At 37.4% G+C, this 20,341-nt stretch overlaps 2 protein-coding genes and 1 non-coding gene across 5 annotated transcripts in view; 1 reads left to right on the top strand and 2 right to left on the bottom strand.

Annotated features, from left to right (window-relative positions):
- Positions 1-694: 694 nt before the first annotated feature.
- Trnar-ccg (transfer RNA arginine (anticodon CCG)) lies at positions 695-767 on the bottom strand. The gene has a single exon. It is a non-coding gene; the product is annotated as a tRNA-Arg (tRNA).
- Positions 768-782: 15 nt separating this feature from the next.
- LOC139966373 (checkpoint protein HUS1-like) lies at positions 783-11,643 on the top strand. Of its 3 annotated transcripts, none has more exons than XM_071969298.1 (9): positions 783-1,158; positions 2,009-2,110; positions 3,397-3,518; positions 5,010-5,189; positions 6,219-6,326; positions 6,450-6,524; positions 7,571-7,670; positions 8,198-8,326; positions 8,942-11,643. In XM_071969298.1, the coding sequence occupies exons 2-9, from the start codon at positions 2,059-2,061 to the stop codon at positions 9,025-9,027; spliced, it is 852 nt and encodes a 283-aa protein (XP_071825399.1). In that variant the 5' UTR covers positions 783-1,158; positions 2,009-2,058; the 3' UTR covers positions 9,028-11,643. The 3 variants fall into 3 exon arrangements, with proteins under 3 accessions (XP_071825399.1, XP_071825400.1, XP_071825401.1); XM_071969299.1 differs by lacking the exon at positions 783-1,158 and adding an exon at positions 1,329-1,405; XM_071969300.1 differs by lacking the exon at positions 783-1,158 and adding an exon at positions 1,427-1,586.
- Positions 10,787-20,341, bottom strand: part of LOC139966372 (NADPH oxidase 5-like) — a 25,102-nt gene continuing 15,547 nt past the window's right edge. The window contains exons 9-14 of the mRNA XM_071969297.1: positions 19,987-20,119; positions 18,697-19,277; positions 17,970-18,083; positions 17,122-17,331; positions 14,056-14,322; positions 10,787-12,780 (exon numbers count right to left, since the gene is read on the bottom strand). Coding sequence (XP_071825398.1) covers positions 12,649-12,780; positions 14,056-14,322; positions 17,122-17,331; positions 17,970-18,083; positions 18,697-19,277; positions 19,987-20,119 — 1,437 coding nt within the window. The 3' untranslated portion in view covers positions 10,787-12,648. The remainder of the gene's footprint in view (positions 12,781-14,055; positions 14,323-17,121; positions 17,332-17,969; positions 18,084-18,696; positions 19,278-19,986; positions 20,120-20,341) is intronic.

Raw genomic sequence — 20,341 nt, 5'->3', positions numbered from 1 at the left:
TGCCACTTTTGCTGTGACACAACCTGCAAATGTGGTTGCCAAATTGGTTGAAAAATGCCAAATATGAATTTGGTGTTATTTTATTACAATTGCCCTGTATGTGGGTAGGAATTGTGTGGGTGGACAATTATTTGCATTCAGGTCTCTTAGCTGAACATTAGGGAGTGAATCCAGGTTAAAAATTCAACGGTTGAATTAAATAGTTGAAACAATGTCCTTTGGGAGAATCTAACAATTTTCAGCTCCTAGTTCTATTCAATTGGTAGGCCATTAAATAATGCCATCAAGAAAATGAATGCTAAAATGCTGTTTTCATTTCGTAGGATCAATGAAATTGAAAAATGCCATAGGCTATATGTCATTTAGCACCAAACTGGGAACCCAGATTAGCACACGAGTGGTATGTAAAGTTTCACTGCTGTGATGAATGTAGACTTTCTTCAAAGGTGTTATACATGGTGTAATATATTTTTTTTTTTGTATAATAATTAGGAGGGAACTGATCATCTATTGATAAGTTTAGCAACTAATCTATTCATATAAACTTATCCTACGATGTGATCGACGAAAAAGAAACTAGTGAATGCAGCCTACTGGTGAAGACAAAACGGGTTAGTATTGCTATAGTTATGGTCATATTTTCCACTATAGTTCATGTAAAGAACATATATAGGGAGACATACAAAACGTCATGCGACCCTGATGGGACTCGAACCCACAATCTTCAGCTCCGGAGGCTGACGCCTTATCCATTAGGCCACAGGGTCGAACCGCCGTGAAACAAGGAACTTACTAAACACTTGTAAATTCGTCTTTTCTTGATGTGTAATACTACGTGGAAACGACAGTTCGATTTCAAATTTAATACATGTGTATATTTTTGACGATTTCTATTTGCTTTATCGGATGTCAAGGTTCAGTCTAGTCCCGGTAAACGATAGGTCACAGTAAACTTACCAGTGTAACGATAAATACATACATACATATTCAACGGTGCTTTCAGCAGTTGACATTTTAGACATAGCGGAAGTGGACTTATACACAGCTCACCGCGAAAATTAAAAAAGAAAACATCAAGCAAGTCCACAAAATAACAAGCGATTGAATTTTCATCCTCGTCAGCAGAATACGGCGTTGATTGGGATAAATCATTAAAAGGTAAGAAGTAGACAATTTTTTCGTGAGCACTTAGACTATTGGTAAAATCATAGTCTTAGTCTAAGTAAGTTAGCTTTAATTACTTGGTACGTTTGGCATAACGTGAACCCAGTCAGTGATAAGTTTGCCTATGTGTACTAACCATACAGTAGGATTTTTCTACTATGTTGTAACTGGCTTAGTGTTACTATTAGGCTTAGTCTACTGTAGTGTAGTTTAGGTTTGTTTGTGCCGATAACTGTTACTGGTTAGTGTTTACTGTCAGTGTCAGCCAAACGTTAGGCACTAACTTAAGAACTTAAAGATGCTTAGACAATATAGTGGTACTAGTAGGGCTAAAAGTAGGGCTTAATTGTGATTGCTCAGTGCATATGATGATTTGTTCAACTGCGCTGGGCCCTTGGTGATTTCTTCGATGATTTGATCAGGTTATGCCATAATGAGAGTTAGCTTAACACTTGTGAAGGTCTTGTGTCTGAACTTGCTTACGTTAGGCTAACTGGAGCAAGGAGAAATGTCTGTAATATTGCACTTGTTTTTAGTATGTATAATTACAGTAAGATACAGTGGTATGGATGATAACTAGCACTAGCAGCATAGAGATTATGTTGTGTATTTAGGTTTGATGTGCAGATCAGGGAAGAGAGTTGGCCTTATACTGTATTATAATATGTGGTAGCCTAAATGTTGGGATGATCGAATGAAATTTTCACACAAGAGTCATGAAGAGAAAGCAAAATAAGGCATGGCTTCTAGTTGGAATTTATGTTATTTATTCATTTCTAACCCACCTCTACAGTTCATAATTGCATTCCACTTAAAGAGAGTTCTAACATATTTTCTCCAACAGAAGCTTTGCACCTCATTGAAAATCTCTCGCACAAGAGACTCTAACTGAAAATGAAGTTCAGAGCCAAGACTGAAGAAATAAGTAACATTGAACAACTTATCAGTAAGTATAAACACAGTATAAATTGAAGTCAGTGAAGTCTTCTTTTCAATATTCTATGTATTCAAGTGGCATCTGAGATAATTCTATTTTTAGATCTATGACCTTAAAAAGGAATCAGTATAAATTCATATTGTGGGAAGACTAAAAATTGTCATCATGGATCAGGGAAAAATTCCTCACCTACTGTCAAGGCAAGGACATCTTTGCCACTGTAACAGTCATAGATTATGGCAGGTTTTGGGGGTTAATTGAGGTAAATTTTATAATAAAATCTATGCAGAAAGAATGGCAATTGGTTAATGGTGATTGCTCAAGATTGTTTTGAAATATTGATGAAAACAAACCAAGTTTGCATGGTGATGACACACTAACAGGATAAAGGGCCTATGCATTAAATTGCTCTAATCAAGTGGAATCATGTATTACTCCTTAAGAAATCAAATGTTTAGTTAAAGAAGTTGGAAAATCTACCAGGGTAAGTGTAAGGGTGTGAAGACTCGCGCAAAAAGAACGTCTAATGCCGGTAAATCGACCTAGTTTCGAATGAGGTGTAACAGAAGTGTTAAACACCACCATCGATCCCAGAAAATACACACACAGCCTGCTACCGTCGGTAATTAGACACTAGGGTACAGTCAGTACATACAGCTGCGGTCAATACCCACAGCACAGTATGCAAACGATACAGCGATGGACATCTCAGGTCCAGCAAAAGATAACAATTATGGTATCACGTTTCATTACTGTCTGCATTTTGTAGCAACACGAACAAAACGTCACTTGCAAGCAACAGAAAGTTAACTTTTTCAGATGACCGCACACAATTTGGGGCGAGTCTTCAATGCCTTTAAGGCTTTCTAAAGATAAGCTGGTTTTGAGCTCTAACAATAAATTGCACTCAATAGTAATTTTGATTTTGCCATTATACCAAATTTTATTTAGACTTACATTTCAATTTACTTCTTTCTTCAGTTTAAAGTCAACCTTGAAATATAATGATATTTTGAATAGTTATTTAACAGTCGATGTTTTGGGAAACACTTCACAATATTTCTCTTTTTCCCTTTCATTATATGATTTTAGATTCCTTTATAGATTAATAATGTAGCATTATAATGTTTATAAAAATCTTTGTCACATTTGCAAATCATGTTGGCACGTATTTTACAAGGTTTAGCTTTTTGCAAGAATATGGTTAGAAAATATATACTTACAAGTTTTGGACTACCGATTCACAGATTTAATCCTTACAGTCACTCTTATACCTTATATATAATTCGTTTCAGGAGTATGTGGTTCCATTGGTAAGATGACCCAACTATGTGTCCTGAGGATCTCAGAGCAGAACATGTTTTTCATTTTGAATGACAAAGTTGTTCACGGTGGAGTCTGGTGTCAAATGAACCCAGTGAGTGCAGCATTGTATTTCTGTTTCCTTTCCCAGTGTTGTTAAAGGCCTATGTGTTTGTTTTCTATGTGTTTTCTTGTTCTTTTCTTTTCTCTATATAAAATTAATTTTCTCGTATATCTTTGTAAGGGACCAGACTCGAAAAGTTATCTTACTTCTGGTCCCGCTGCCTCATTCCTATAACTATGTATTAACAAATGTACATCATTGGGATTTAATGGCAGAAATAAACGAAACGAAAGTTATACCTCTGGTGATATATTGACAAGATACTGGATCCAAAGTTGGCATTCTCCCATATGTTGCCTTAGGTACTTTTTTACCAATATGTATAATAATTGACATTTAAAGAGATATTCTCAAGCTGAAGTTCATTGTATTGAAAGATATTTGAAAGTTGTTTACATCTTGTGGTCTAGAAAGCCATTGTCCAGCAGCATCTTTCTTCTTTCTTTTTTTTCTTTTTTTTTTAATTTGGTGAAATTTGATGAATGCATCTGGCAACTACAGAGTTAGTGATATCATCAAGAAAAGTTTTCCAGTGAAGAAATAACATTCCTTCAAACAAGTTGCATATTAATGAAATTCAAAATTAAGGGAAAATATTGACCAGTAAGGAAAACATTCCAAGTGTAGCACATTCCAAAGATAAATCGATACCAATATTTACTGTATATTAGGAAGAACATATGTGGTGATCCTACAATGATCCATTTCCTAGCATAAGCAAGGTTTTTTGGGGCTAAAAAATACTTAACATTCAAGCAACCATATGTAGAGTTAGGAACAAGTTGAGTTGGAGAATGAACAATGTAGAACAATAATCCCTTCAATTTAGGTTTCAAAATGTCTGGATATCCCTTTAAAGGTATTGAAGACTCGCCCCAAACCGCGTGTCGCCCTCTGAAACAAGTTACTGTAACTTTCCGTTGCTTGCAAGTGAAGATTTCTTCTTGTCGCTACAAACTGCAGACAGTAATGGAAACTTGATACCTTGTTATCTTTATCTGGACCTGAGATGTCCAGCGCTGCTATGTACACTGTGTTGTGGGTATTGACCGTATCTGCATGTATTGGCTGTACACCAGTGTCTAATTACCGACCTTAGCAAGCTGTGTGTGTATTTTCTGGATCGATGGTGGTGTCTAACACTTCTGTTTACATCTCATTTGAAACTAAGTCAGATTACCGGCATCAGACGTTTCTTTGTGCGCGAGTCTTCACTCCCTTTAAGTTTTAACACAATAAACAGGCAAAGGAGTTTCATGGTTGATTTGTCAGCGAAATTGCAAGAATTAAAAAAGAAGAAGAACAAAACAAAAATAGTTCATATGAGGACAACGTTTAGCAGATGATTCGAAGAGGACTCTGCCTAGTACTATCCTGAAAATGATCAGTGTTCTCAAGTTACCTTTTAATAGCTTTATGTTGATGATACTGCAAAATTTGGTCTATTTACAGTATATATGTTGATTCGTTTGTTTGAAACAGGATAACTTCTTTGAGGAATACAGAATGGAAGGGCTCTCTGAGGAATCCAATGAAATTTATTTAGAAGTCTCCCCGGATGAAATTGTACAAGCCTTGAAAACAGGAACATATGCAGCTAAAACATTAAAAGTCAAGCTTACAAAGAAGAGCAGCCCTTGCCTGACATTTGAGATTGAACTTGTAAGTACTTATAAAGTTTGATGGTAAGAGATACTCTTGTCTTGTGTGTGGTCTATTTCACAACAGCAATATAAATGTAAGAATGCTGTGACCAAATATCAGTGGCCATTCCACCAAACATAACAATCTACAGTGACATCGTGTTCAGACTGGAAGGAAATCTTCAAAGAAAAATGGAAATCTTAAAATGATATTTTGTGAAAAGGATCCATGGTTTAGAAGAACCTTCCAAGCATATAAACAAGACTATGATGTTTATCCAAATTCCAGATATTTGCTGCATCTTTTCTGTCAATTCCAACTCATATCTATGATAAGGAAAGTTGATGGGTTTCATGCCTCCAGAAGAAAAAGGAGAGTTAACTCTAACTCACACAGAAGTTTCATACTGCGACCTTAGTCAGAAATACAAAGCCTTACCTCTATCAGCACTTTCAAATCAGCGTTAAAGACGTTTATTTCAAACAATCCTATGATTAAGTATTCAATTGCATTTTTGTATTTTGTATTTGTTTTGTTAAGCGCATTGAACCCTGGGATTTTGCGCTATATAAGCACCGGTGTTATAATAATAATGATAATAATAATGATAATAATAATAATAATAATTAGTGTCCTTTTTAAATGTAACTTATAATCCCCATGTGAATATTTCACTGTTTAAGTTTGTTATATGACGGTGTAGCATTTAATCATTTATTTGGAAACTTGCTGTTCTTTCTGTTCGTGGATGTTCAATTGCTACAAATCTTTCCCCTCCTACACTGCATTCAATTAAGACAATGCTTTTCTTTATTCAACATTAATTACATCTCCAATGGATATATGACCATGTTGTAATCACCGTTTGTAGCTCAGAATGAATTATTTAGCATGTGGTATATCTTTTGAGTATAATATCTAGGGTTCACCACCTGTGCACTAGTGTGCAGTAAATGCTATATGCTGGAGCTGGATTGCCTGTGTAGCCCCAGTATCTCATTTGATATGGAATGTAATGTGTACATTTATTTATGTTCTCTATCACAGCCATCACAGTCAGGCAGAATTCAAACCTTCATACATGATGTTCCAGTTAATGTACTTCCAAAGAGGCTTTGGTCTGACTACAAGGAACCCTTGGTACCTCAATTTGATGTGAGTAAATGTTCTGGAACTTTTACTCCTTCAAAGATTTTTCAATAAATTAATACTTGGTAACTCCACTTGATCATCCCAAAACTGTTCTTTATTAACGTTTTCAACTTTTATATTCAACAGATCAGTGTTGCTATGCCACCTTTGAAGTCACTGAAAAGTGTAACGGAAAGGTTAAAGAATCTCGGAAGTTACATGGTAAGTGGTATAAACATTGCCCCCATGAAGTTAAAGACATGCACAAATTGATGCCTATCCTGATGTTTAAAGATGTCTCTTTTTTTATTTATTAGCTGTCAAACTTAAGTTCTTTGGCAGATTTGAGACTGAAAATCTTGTGCTGTTTTGTTATAGGACATAGGCAACACAAGGTAATGAGATGTACGTTGAGAAGTTAGTTCACCATGATCTTAAATGTAGGGGGCTGAAAGTAGTAGGCAGACGCTTTCTTTTTTATTCTCATTAGCGTGGTGGCCAATTGGCTAAGGCGTCGGACTCGTGATCCAAGGATTGCTGGTTCGACTCCTGCCTAAGTTCATTACGTTGTGTCCTTGGGCAAGATGCTTTATCTCACTTGCCTCTCTCCACCCAGGGGTTAAATGGGTACCTGTGAGGTAACTTGTCATTGGGCGCAGTATATAACTGCTGCCGACTGGAGGGATTGTCTCTGGGACAGGTTATTATTGACCAGGGGTAGTATAACGTCTGTAAAGCGCTTTGAGACATATCGCTGGTATAAAGCGCTATATAAAAAGCAAATATTATATGATTATTATTATTGTAGATGCACTAATTCTCAAGCAATGTACTTTACAACCAGGACTCAAAACAGGACTCCAAATGCATCCTTTGACCTAACACTTACTTACAAAGCTTTCTTGCTTTTGTATTGTTGCATGTATTACTGAATCCATATCATTATTTGAACCCCATCACTGTAAGAGTTTATGTTCAGAGTCTGATGGCCTAGTTTGACCAATTCAAAGCGACATCCAAATCATGAAAAAGTTGAATTGAATTTCTACAATTTTACACAACTTTACATGATTGGTTGACAATTAAATCAATTCTTATCAATGAGGCAGACAAAGTTTAAATACCTTAAAAAACTGCACAACTGCTGAACTGTCTACCCTTTTGTCTCCAATCAATTCAAACCTCTCATTTTCATTTTAATATTTATTAATACATACTTTCAATTGACATAAGATCACTGATGAGACTTTATAATTGGTTTGTTTTAGGAACTTTCAGCCAATCACAATGGAGATATGCGGATGAGGGTGGAGACAGAACAAGCTACCGTATCAGTAAACTTCAAGGACCTGGAAATTGTCCATGTTGGTAAGAATCATAATTGATTTAACAGATGAATGGAAAGCATAATAAAAATGTTTTTTCATTTATTTGTGTCTCTCTCCATGATATGAAGCTTAGTGTCAACCAGTATCCTGTATTTAGAGTCTGCTTTCAGAAAGTTTATATTTCTTCATGCCTTGTTTTTCTGCATATTCAAGAACCTCTAGAATGCATATAGATGAGTGGTTTGTAGAGTGTATTGCCTTTGTCTTTTGAGGATAATGTACCATGTGTTTTTTTTCTTTGGGGGGGGGGGGATATCTTCTCTTTTCTTATTGGTGCGTCTTGTATACTTCAAGCATTAACAAGAACATGTACAAAGGCTGAATCTGAAAGTTGTGCCAAACATTCGAAAGGTCAAGTTAGATATTAAAATTTGCTGATGCAGAGGTTGTTCTTGTAGATTAGTTGGATAAATTATGGTAATTAAATATACATATTGTTTCCCAAAGTTTGTCACTTATGATACAGTTTCAATTAAGTTTGATTCACCTTAATATTTACTCTTGTAGATAATGGAAGCAGCCAATCACAGCCTCAAAATCGAATGATGGGTCGATTTTACGGGGCTAAAGTGGACATTAAGAACCTTCTCATGTTTTTATCTGGTCAGCTGGTGAACCCATCCAGGATTATTTGCAGTAAGTAACTTTGATAGGTCATTAGAAGTTGAGAGATGTTTTAACTGCATGAAGGTGTGTTGTTGTGCACAAATGGTTGGGGGAGGGGGGTACACATGGTCGCCACCTCTGATTACCATTCAGGGCGAAATGGTTCACCCAAGGGATTTTGCATTGTGGGTGGGGGGAGATGAACCAACCACTACTACAGACATTCCCCCCCCCCCACCCTTGTCGAATCTCACACAAAATATTTATCAGGAAAACCTTGCGTTTAGGGCTACTTCTATCAACCTAAATTATTACAATGCACCATTTTACTACTCATTTTATTCCTGGGAAGGGAGACTCCCAGGCTCTCCATACCTGGGAGTTGGCTTCAATATTATAAAATCCTTCATGCACCTCTGGCCAATCTACTAAAGTTCAGTTCCCTACCTTAATCAGAAATTTTTCGAATTTGGCTCCCATCCTCCACCTTTGAAATTCTGTGCTTGCCACTGCTACAGCCTGGTACTTAGGCTTTGCTAGTAGATGAGCTGTATATAATATTAAATAGATCAATTCTTTTACTCTTTGATTAATGTTAAGATTTTAGTCATCTTTTTAACTGAAGATACTTTTCTATTCTTTCAGATATTATGGAAAACAGAGCCATTCACTGTTTTCTCATTCAAGAGGATGTATCGATACAGTACTGTATGCCGGTCATCAACAACTGACCGTTGCTATGGTGATACTCCGCTGATGGAAACTACCAGCCATATCTGCAAGGTGCGAACTGCCTCTAGAGATGCAAACAGCTGCAAGAGGATATGGAACGCCGAGCGAGAATTCATTCCAAGGATGGTCCGGGCCATTTGTATCTTCTTGAATTTAGACCATACTGTGTGATAGCTGTGAGATCTTTAATGCATCCAGTGACATAGATCAAGAGGTTCGATGAATTCTTTGGTTTAGTCTGAAGGTTGACAGTGCTATGGCTAAAAGTATTAATTGTACAGTATATAGGCCAGTAGTCTTGGCGGGACCTGTAAGTGTATTATGGTAACATGTCTTTGATCTGTTCTGTAAGTTTTTTGAGTCAAGATGATAGTTTACTTGTTGCAGCGGTTTATCTTTCAGAGCTGTTCTTTCTTATCAAACATTCTCTTGAAGCCATCGTCATTGTTGGCTAACCGGGGGGCGGGGGGGGGGGGTGAAGGGGAGAGTGATACAGATAGTTCTGCATATGTAAGAACACTCAGGAGTGTTAGCTCAGTGGTTAACGCCGGTGCCTTTCAATCATAAAGTCCCAAGTTCAAGTCACTCCAAGATTAAATTTTGTATGTCGTCCAGTTACAGAGTTGTTGACAATTCATAATCATGGACATTAAATATGAATCTAAGAGATTGACTTTGGTCAGCTTGCGGCTTTGATAAGCCAATGAGGCTTCTTCGCAAGTTCCTGCTTCCAGGAGGATGTAAATACATACATACATGCATACACCCAGTGTACCCTTCTTGTAACAGCCACTGAATTCCAAAGATTCTTGTTGGTTCTTTCTCATATTTGTGGGTATTTGCATTAATAATCCTTTCTCTGCTGAATCTACAATCTCTCCCCTATTCCCCCCCCCCCCCCCATGAGAACCAGTGTCTATGCCATGTAACTATGCAAGAATCCCACACTTGTTGTTCGTTATCAATTCGCAATCAGCATCAGGTTATAGATGTTAGCAGAGTTCAGAATGGAGCTCCATTTTACATCCTTTTGCTACCAGCATAGTGAGATTATTTCTTGTGTTTGTTATCAAACTATCATTCTGTTTCTAGGTTCTGATTTTACTAACACTTGGCGAAGTGTCCACCTTGTTTGTAGACTTATCCTTGAAATAATTCACTTTCTTATTTCAATAAGTAGCTGCTTCAGGAATTTGATTTTGAAGAAAAAAATAACAACAGAAAACAAATGTGTTTTCTTTAAATAGTTTACCAAGATTTTCTCTCTAGATTTGAATATGATAACATTTAGGATATTTTTGGCAAAAAGTTGATTATATTTACCGTTATTGATTAAATAAATATCAGTTGAATGAAAAAAAGACAGTTGGAGTCGTAAACTTGGGCCGTAGGAAGTTTTCCTTTTTGGTAAATTTGCTCAAAATGCGTTATTGGATGGTTCCATTGCTTGGGATCATGTGTTGGACATGTTTTAGCTATTCAAAGAGGGCATAGGTGTGCAAAGCACCTTTTTTTCTGCGGTGAGCTGTGGAGTTTCTTTAAAAGAATTGTTTTTTTTGCCGATTCTTGGCACTTTTTGAATGTGAGCATACTTTTCAATTTAACAGTTTTTGTCTGCACAATCCACCTTAAATCACCCAAGCACACCAAACATATCAAAAACAAAAGATACATCCTTCTATATTTGACAGTTCAATAAAGGATGTAGGATGCAGGAAACAATTTATGATTTGTTGAACTTTTTTTCTCAGATTATAAGACAAAATTTCATTCATTTACTAAAAAAAATTACTATGCAAAACACTCCCACGAAGGTAAAGAGCAAGTCAGTCATCCAAATGAGGAAAGTTGTTTTGGTAAGACTTGGTAATCAAATTTGTGAAGTTGTCAGGAAGAACATAATAAAAATTAAAATATGAAATTGAACACATTTTCATGCATTTGACTATTTTATGAATGTATTGAAATGTGAAAGAAATCAAACAATCTATAAATTTGATAGATATATGTTTTAAGAGCACACAGGGTTTCTAATCAAACAAGATGGTTTAAGATAAATACATGAAAAGATCAATTTGTGTTATATACTAAGGCATCCTTATGTTATGTAATGGGGTATATTGCTGTTGTATGGACGAAGGGATGGTTTCATATGCCAAATAAGAAAAGTAGTATGCATCTAAAATCACCTTATTGATATTATAGATTTTGAGAATGATAAACACTTTATCAAATTTATCTATATAACTTTGTTTGGTTTAACAACTTTATCAAAATAATTTTGTTTGATTTACAGTATCTTGACAGGCACAAATATTGACATAATTCAGAATTCCTGTTCCAGTATACTAAAGGAACCTAAGGTAGAAATAAGGCCTCTGATATTATTTCTGCTATGCCATCATTCAGAAAGAAAAAAACTTATGTTGGTCTACTTACCTATAATACTGGTGAGCTTTGCTTCAAAAGCAAATGTGGTTTATGAAGAAGAAATTCTTTGTCAAATGAAATTTTACTGTAATTGTACCCAGTTTTCTGTTCTAATGGTTGTCAGAAACCGGTTATTGTAATGAAAGCAATAGAGAAGATCCTGTAACAAGGATGTAGAAACATTATATGGATGTATCTCTTTAATTAGTATTTAAGTATTCTCCTTACATGACGATCTTAGCAGTTCACATAACTAGGTGACAACTAAATGCCAGGGCTCATTTTTTAGATAGAGTGTAATCCCCTAACCCCTTTCACTCTTGGCTAAATTCCTGTTGCCATTGGTGGTGTTGAAAGCCAGGTTGAGCCCTTAGGCAATTATGTCACCAGGCCCCCAAGTCTTCACTTTTCTTTCTGTGTATTATGAATATTAGAATGCATTATTCTTTACTCCTTATTTCCCCAGATCCCCTATTTGACACCAGGGTTGTAGCTCCTGACCCCCCCCCACCCCCTCATCAGGCCTGGCCAGTACATCTTATTAAGTCAACATACCATATAATACCCCAAGAGAGTATGCTAGAAGGTCTGATAATGGTCACCCAAGCAACCTCTCCCCCTCTTACGTCGGATATCCAACGGGCTCAGTGGATAAGGATGTCTGAGAGTTTCCAGGACAGTACGCTTGGAAACTTTAGAAAAGTTGTTTAACTTTGGAGTAAATAACTGAGGTCAAACTGATGACCTTTAAAGAAGTTAAGTACTACTCTAGTTCTATTTATCTACATCTCGGTCAATAGACCCCGCCTTATAGAAGCTTATCAAGGCTGTGACAAAGCTCTTTAAGAAAACTGACAGTCGTTATAATTAATAGAAGCCTTAATTAAGTTAACTACGATCGTTATTTTCGTTAAATAAGTGAAAGTTATACATATTTTAATATACCGTACAAAATAATCTCTATCTTTTAAAACGATATGCCGACAATACACCCAATACGACCTTGTACTTCTTGTGCATGAGATACTAATTTACATATCTCGATATGATACAAATTATCTACTTTGTACAACCCAAAAGAAGAAAAAAAATGAAAATGACAATCGTAATAGAAAGGAAAGATAATGATTTTCCATATTGCATATTTTTTTTCTTCTGTTCGTCTTGTGAAATATATTTCTGTTCGTCTGTTAGAAGACCTCGCGTCTGAAGAGGAAATGATACTTTTCACATTTCTGTTTTAATGTTTTGATGACTTTTGGAGGTCCACAGAAGAATACCTTTACTTTTCCCACTCTCTGCTCAGCAATTCGCTGGAATATCTGAAATGTGACGAGATGTAGACATTTAATGTGAATATTAGGTGAACAAAACAGCATCGCTTGCTGGTACAAAAATACAGTGAAGAATCCCTTCTCTTATATAGTGTTATGTGTCAATATGAAAATAAGTGAACAAAAAGAGTTAACAAAATCGGAACAGCAGAAAAGTTTTGGTTGAAGTACTTTGTGACTATACCACTGTATAGGCATCGGCACTTTAACATAGTTAAACGGTCATCAATGTTAACTAGAAACAAACTAGAAAGTCAAATTATAGTCTTTCAAGTTCAAACATGCTAGAACCACATTTTACTGCCACTCTTAAAGCATATTACCTCATTGACACATTAAATTGTCTCAATGAACACTTTAAAACAAAATGAAGCGGTGAGAAGGCATAATGGTTTGAAGGCAAATGTAATAAAACGATGAACGCAGGGGAACATGACATTTTCATAACTTATATATATATATAAACATAGTATGCACAACTGCTTCCAACTCCCCCCCCCCACCCACCCACCCCTCATCCAGCAAGAATCACGTTGTAATGTTTGGAATAGTAGATCCATAGAGAAGAGGACATTGAGGGATCAACGAGGGCGCATTGCAAAATGTTACCAATTGTTGCACCCCAGGTAGTTCGGAGTGTGATTGTACAGAGAAAGTTGGTTACTCGTGCACAAGTCGGCGTTGGAGGTCCTGTTTCCTCATATACACGTCGTATACCCGTGGTGATAGACCCTGATCTAACATACCGAATGTTGACTATGTGACATCGTGGTTCCCGCACATTGTGACTGGCCCATGACCGATACCCCTTCATGAATGCACAGTGCTAGCGAGCGAATGCTTGCAACAATAAAGGCACTGGAGTGATTAAGTATATTTATATAACAAGTAATCGTGAAAACACGCAAAGGTCTCAATCTGACTTCAACAAGTTTCACTCATGTCTATCATAAATGTCATCACTGCGGCCTTGTTGCACAAGTACAGCGAAGTGAAACCAGATTAAGATTAACTTTCAGACTATGACAAACTATATGACAGTTGGAGCAGGTGGGTGGGGATTAAGAGGGGGCTACAGGGGAATATACTTCAACTCAATGGATAAATTGATGATTTATATGACAACCTTAAGCTGCAATGATAAGTAGACCCACAGTGCTTGTATAGATGCTATCGCCAATTCCCCTCTCCAGAGAAACAATGATTACGTCACATCCGTTAGGATGTACGCTTTCAGATCTTTAAACCAATGGGGAGCCTTACCTCATCCCAGTCTGGTCGCCCGTATCGTGTTTTTTCTTTCAGCTTTGCCAATAATTCCGCCGAGTCTTGGTTGTTGACTCTTTCTAGAGCTAACTGGAGGGCGAGATCTTGGAGAAAATTTTTGTCGGGCTCTGACGTGAGGTAAAGCTGCATGTCTAGGAACTGTTCGAATCCCATGTAATGTTGGCCTGCGATGTCCAGTTCGGTCAGTAATGTAGCAAACCACTCAAAGTTACGCCTGTCCCGATTGATCCAAATAAAATGGACCTAAAAACAAGGGTAGAAATACATATTTACCAGATCTTTTTATACTCTAACGTCACATCGACGACAGAGCTTGTTTTGTTTATAAAACACAGGCTTTTAAATGAAGAGAGAGGGGAAGGATGGTGATCGTGAAGTGGGGTGGTCGTGAAGGTTGTACAAATCCAAATTATATAGTTCATTGCCTTTGAATAAAATGTAAAATGTTTGAATGATCTTTGAAAACACACAGTAAAAGCGAGAGATGATAAGTATGCCATTGCGGTCGTGTATGCCTAAGCTTATAGTTATATGAAACCATAATTTAGCCAGTAATACCACAGTAGGTCTATACACATAAAATAGGCATGCATACTTGGAAATGAACGTAAAAACAGAAAGCCTATACCGGTATCCTATCACCACATAGATTTAAACGGGTCTATTATACACTGTGTATCATCCACGTAAGATGGTAATCTATATATGTAAGGTCAATAAGCATAACTGAAACACATAAGAAAACAACTACAGGAAATCGTGAAAGATATACAAGCTCATCTTATTTTTTACTCTGAAAAATATGGAAACGTTGTGCCCTTGAGTATCAGATATACAAAACAGAGGTCAGTGGCCTCAGTAAAGGGTATGTCTTAATTTCATAGAAACAAATTCAACAAAATAAAATATTGTAAATATTGCGAAGAGATATGAGGTCCTCTTCGGTCATTCAACTTTGAAAGCATATGATACGAGCAGGGGCGGCGATCTGTTTCACATATTGGGGGGGGGGGACATTTGCTTGGATGCAGGCGAATTACTAACAAAGCGGAGCGCCACCATTGGTTGGCGCGCAGCGTACAAGAAAAATTTCTGGTTTTGATAGCCCCCAGATCACCGGAAATGGCACTTCTCGGGCTTGAAAATGACCAACCAGATGTACACTTTTGCCTGAGAATCAAGTTTTTCCTAATAATTTTTTTTTCCATTCATACCTTTTTTCAAGATTGTCACCAGTCACACATCATGTTCGACCTCATTGCATCTCCAGTGGATCATTGCTTTTGTAGGTAATTCTACGTAACCACCCACAATACCTGTCAGCCCCACTTTTCAAGGTTTTACTTTTAAGCCCATTATTTGTTCAGAATTTGAATAATAAATTCACTTCAAACATACCCATAATGTTGCACAAAATTTCATCTATGGACAACCAATATAGAAACCCCCCCTCAACCCCTAACAGACCGGTCAAAATTGCACGAGCAGAGGGAAGTATGATGAAGAATGTTGGTCAAGGAACTTTTGAAAATTCAGACACAGTTAAATATTGGTGTACAAATATTAAAAACTCTTATAACGGCTACTATATATAAAACTTCGATATCATAGAAAATACCAAAAAAATATGCTCGAGGGGGAGGGGCGGTCTACATCCTTCGCCCCCCCTCCCTTGGCTACGCACCTGCGGTTAGAAATCTTGTAGGAAACAGGCCAAATTGGAAACCCAGTGAACCCATATCGATGTGGATCATATATATGATTGTACGTACTTATACTCATACACAAGAGGCAAACCAAATTTCATTACGGATGCGGTCCGTCTAGCTATTCATTTCGAAAAAAAAAAGTAAAAACTACTTTCGGTCATATATAGTAACAAATTGTGACACGGTTAGACAGGCGCCTTGCGAGGAATTTGCCAAGGGAGGGGCAAAGCTTGTACCCAGACTTTCTAAGCGTAGCGCCACCATAAGTTGGCGCGAAGCGCAAAAGAAAATTTTGGCCGAAAATGCCTCCCAGATCGCTGGAAATGGCACTTCCCAGGCCTTGTAAGTTGCATCTAAGCATTTTCTATTTTGAAATTACTAGCGATATCATAAAAAAATACAAAACATATGCTTCATAAAAACTATGCCACCAAATATTGGGGGGGATATTAGATACTATATCCCCCACCTAAAATATTGGGGGGACATGTCCCCCGTCCCCCCCCCCATGATCGCCGCCCATGGATACGAGTGACAAATGTAGGCAACCTATCATCTGATTTAGGCATAAATAAAAGGAGTAAATCCGACAGAAAATACATTTCTTTGAACAAAAGAAGACGTTTTCTTCGTATGTATCTCACAAACAAGACCTTTCTTAAGAAAATTTGTGAACGAAGATGTGAATAAGAAGAAGATGAATATGCATGATTATAAATCTATACCTAAGAGACTTGAGCAAGTCTAGGAATACAACAGAAAATAACATTTGCAAGCAACAAAAGAAGCCATCATAGGTTGGTTGCTGATGTCAGAAAATAGAAATGATAGGCTATTACAAAAGATAGGCACGAATACAATGATGGGCAGGGGAGGGGGAAGGGAGGAGGAGGGCAAGAAAAGGAAACACGCCCCTTAGATTTCTACATTTGACAGCCCCTGAGACCATTATGACTTTCCATTCCGCAAACTCAACATAATTTTCAAAAAGTCTAAGCTACATTGCATGCATGCATGCAAAGCTGTCATGAGGGATGAAAAGGAATTTTGTTTTGGATATCATTTGGTAGAGAATGTAGTCTGATGTGTTTTAAACACATTGATGACACCATCTGAACCATGTTGCAAGAATACGTTGGTCAAAAACATGGGATCAAAATGTGACATATATATATATATATATATATATATCTTTTTCAGCCACCCATCATACATAATACTACAACGAGTGTCAATTCTCTTTGTATAAGTTTAAGTTTAATAATGCAGTAGGCACTCACAAGAGCAGAGATTGCATGAGATATACGTATATAATAATGAGTCCGTAACTTACCTTTTTCAATTTCATACTGTCTTTCGGTCGGTTAACCGTCCACGAGTGGCTACAGTTTGGACAGTTTAACGGAATCTGTTCAAATCTATACATGATACTTTGCAGCACAGACGCAAATGGCGTCACTCCGATGCCCCCTGCTATCATGACCACGTGATCAGCTTCAAATATACGTCTGGTACTCGTCCCGTATGGTCCATCTACGTAAACCTATAGCAGAAAGGAATAGACAAATAGGTTAGATGGCCATCCAGTATATAATAACAATAATAATAATAATAATCAGCATTTATTTTTACGACGCTTAAGCGACCACAAATGTGCGAGAAACCCGCAAAGACCGTGGTATACTTCTTTTGAGACTTGTAGTAAGGGGGGGGGGGGGGGGGTACAACAGCATCATTATGACCATACACGCAAACTTCACCTTGCTGCAGGCGCTTAGCCAGCTATTGTGATGTGAGGGAGCAAAACCAAATATTTGCCCCCGTTTTAAAGAGTCATGGAATTTGGTATTGATATATGTATGTATATATTTGGGTATATGCCTTTGTTTTGATATATGACTTTTCATTACACTATATAGCCGTTATTCACTCTGTTACAAATTACAATTTTAAGGAGAGGGCACAAAATGTTGCTGACATCCGTTCTGGGGGGGGGGGGTGGGGGGGGAGTGGGGTCTAGATTTCCTAAGTTATTTCGGGTCGCCCCTCCTCTCTATCTCTCTTCCCCGAGAGAGAAATGAACCACTAGTCACTTTTGTTGTATAAAGTTAATAGGCCTATAAGGACAACTCTCTGAGTTAAGAAAGTTATAATTAAACAAAATTGCGGTTTATTTTTTACCTGAAGTCCTGTGCTGTCGTTATCTGTTGTTGATACCACATTAACACATTCATCTTTCAGATCTATGCTGGTCTGAGTGCTAGACATGTGTACCAGTCTGGATCGACGGCTCTTCTAAAATTGGGATTGAAGCAATAATCGACAAGAGGTATAATACATCAAGTGGCGAAACGATATATAATAACTATTTATATGATGAATTAGTTTATAAAGATAATTATTTACAATAAAAGTACGCGGTCAAACAAGCACATTTCGTATTATGAAAGACAAATGTCCAGTTTCTTCAAGTTTATACTAATCATACCCTGCGGAGCAGTACATTTAGGGATTCTTCCATAACCCCTATTTTTGGTAAAGTGAGTGGTTATGCAATATACAAAACTCCTGTGCAAAATTAATGCTTGGAAAAGGAGAAGACAACTTAATTGGAAAAAAATTGTTCGATTAATGTTTATACCTTCGAATGTCCTCTGCTCTTTTACAACTTTACACTTTCTCGGAAACCGCACAGTGGCACTTTTCCCTATAAAACTTCGTTATTATATCGATATTTTGTTACGTGTTAATAAAATCTTTCGCTTGTTATAGGTGATCTAGAATACGATCTTTTATACGACTATGGAAACGTATAGAAACATCTTGTCTGTACTGTTTACATGCAACCTATACGCCGTAGCCGATTGTGCCATCGCATTATGGTCACTTTCCATTCTTGGACACTTACTATTTCCGCAGGAACGATATCTAACTCGATGTCGGTACTTTCATTCATGACGAGCTCTGAATCTGATGCCACTGACGATACGTTCTTCTTTGGTGACCCTAACCGACCTCTCTTAGATCTTAGACTTGTTTCTACCGTCCCAGGCGTTTCGATGATAATTTCGGGAATGTCCTGATCCGGAGTCCGGAATTCAACTCGGCGTCTTAATGGTTTCTTCGGACGAAGTGACGATTGATGACTACTTCCGTTATCGACACGATTATCGTCGTCAACCGTCTTGGTGGGGGCACATGTGGGCTCTGGGTCCACGTTAAAACTAACCATCGAATCGTTTTCATTCTCATACATCGATATCGGTTTCCTGTTCTGTGATGTATTGGCTATCGTCGTCAACTCGATATCATCGGCGTCGGTGTCTGCCTCGTCATCGGATGAATCTTCTTCAAGACTGAAGAGAGATTTTCCCTTTTTAGGCGAGAAACTTTCGCAGACGGATCGTCGTCGGTTTTGAGTTCTTTTAAAATAATCCAGAAGTTGTTGAGTCCAATCACCCAGTGTTCGCACGTGTAAGGAAATGTTATCTGAAGGGAAAGGGGACATGATATATGCATCTATATATTCATAATGAATAGTTTATACGGTATGTTCCTACAGGGCCGTTAACAGATATTATTTTTCCGTCCGACTGGGCATGCCAAATATATACATATCCTCGCATTGCCAAGTGACGTTTGCATGATAGTCCGTGAAGTCGGACCCCTCCATCTCCTCCTCCCACGTCATGTTTACAGATAGTTTAATAAGAGTAAAGACACATCAGATAACCGTCTGAATTGAGAAGCTTTAAACATTTAGATATTTTCACGTCAACTCAAGAACAGGAAATGAGTATTGGTACATTCTTTATAGATTCATGGTATAAGTACAAGCGAAGGGATGATGATGTTTGCTCAACCGACGAAAAATCTACACAACACCCATCTTAATGTTATTGGTTGAACTCTTTGAATGTCACCGGTACTTCCCCGATATGCCAGAAAGTCAAAGTAATGGCCATTAATGGCCATTAATGGCCACTCGTTTTCCTTGTCTGAACTATCTTATTGTCTACTTGATGATTCCTCAATCTCGGAGGATTATTTTCATGGATACTATATTTTAAGAAACCTTTAGCACTTTGGAGCATGTTCAGTATGTTGGCTAAACTGATAACCTTTAAAACCATGAGCTGCAATCTTACATTATACGTCATACAAGGCTTTTATCAGACGAGAACGTCATTACACTTACCGGTATTTTCGGGAGCACTTGAGATAGTGAATGGATGCCACTCGTGACTAGATAACTCGGGTATCTGCATATAAATGTAATCACCAGGCTGGAACTTAAACTTGGAAGGTCTCTCGATGACAAGATGAACTACCTGACCAAACAAAATAAAGTACCCCTTCAATGTAGGAGCGGAACTTGGAGATGAGGAAAGGGGGTAGGCGAGGGGCAACGGAGGGGAGAAGTGTCACGATGGATATTTGAAAGTTAATTAATGAAATGGAGTAGAACGATAGTATAATTTTTTTTTAATTTTACCTCCATTATAAATCGTACAAAGTACATACATAAATCCAAGCTTCAGCGCTGGGGTGGG

Source organism: Apostichopus japonicus, chromosome 4 (assembly GCF_037975245.1).
Source record: "Apostichopus japonicus isolate 1M-3 chromosome 4, ASM3797524v1, whole genome shotgun sequence".
Lineage (NCBI taxonomy): Eukaryota > Metazoa > Echinodermata > Holothuroidea > Aspidochirotida > Stichopodidae > Apostichopus > Apostichopus japonicus.
This window is presented reverse-complemented; position numbering and strand designations above follow the sequence as displayed.

Excerpts from the sequence above, each read along its gene's own strand:
- LOC139966373 (XM_071969298.1), top strand. The coding sequence starts at position 2,059 with ATGAAGTTCAGAGCCAAGACTGAAGAAATAAGTAACATTGAACAACTT. Across the intron at positions 3,519-5,009 it reads TCTGGTGTCAAATGAACCCA|GATAACTTCTTTGAGGAATA; the intron begins GTGAGTGCAGCA and ends TGTTTGAAACAG. Across the intron at positions 6,525-7,570 it reads AGAATCTCGGAAGTTACATG|GAACTTTCAGCCAATCACAA; the intron begins GTAAGTGGTATA and ends GGTTTGTTTTAG.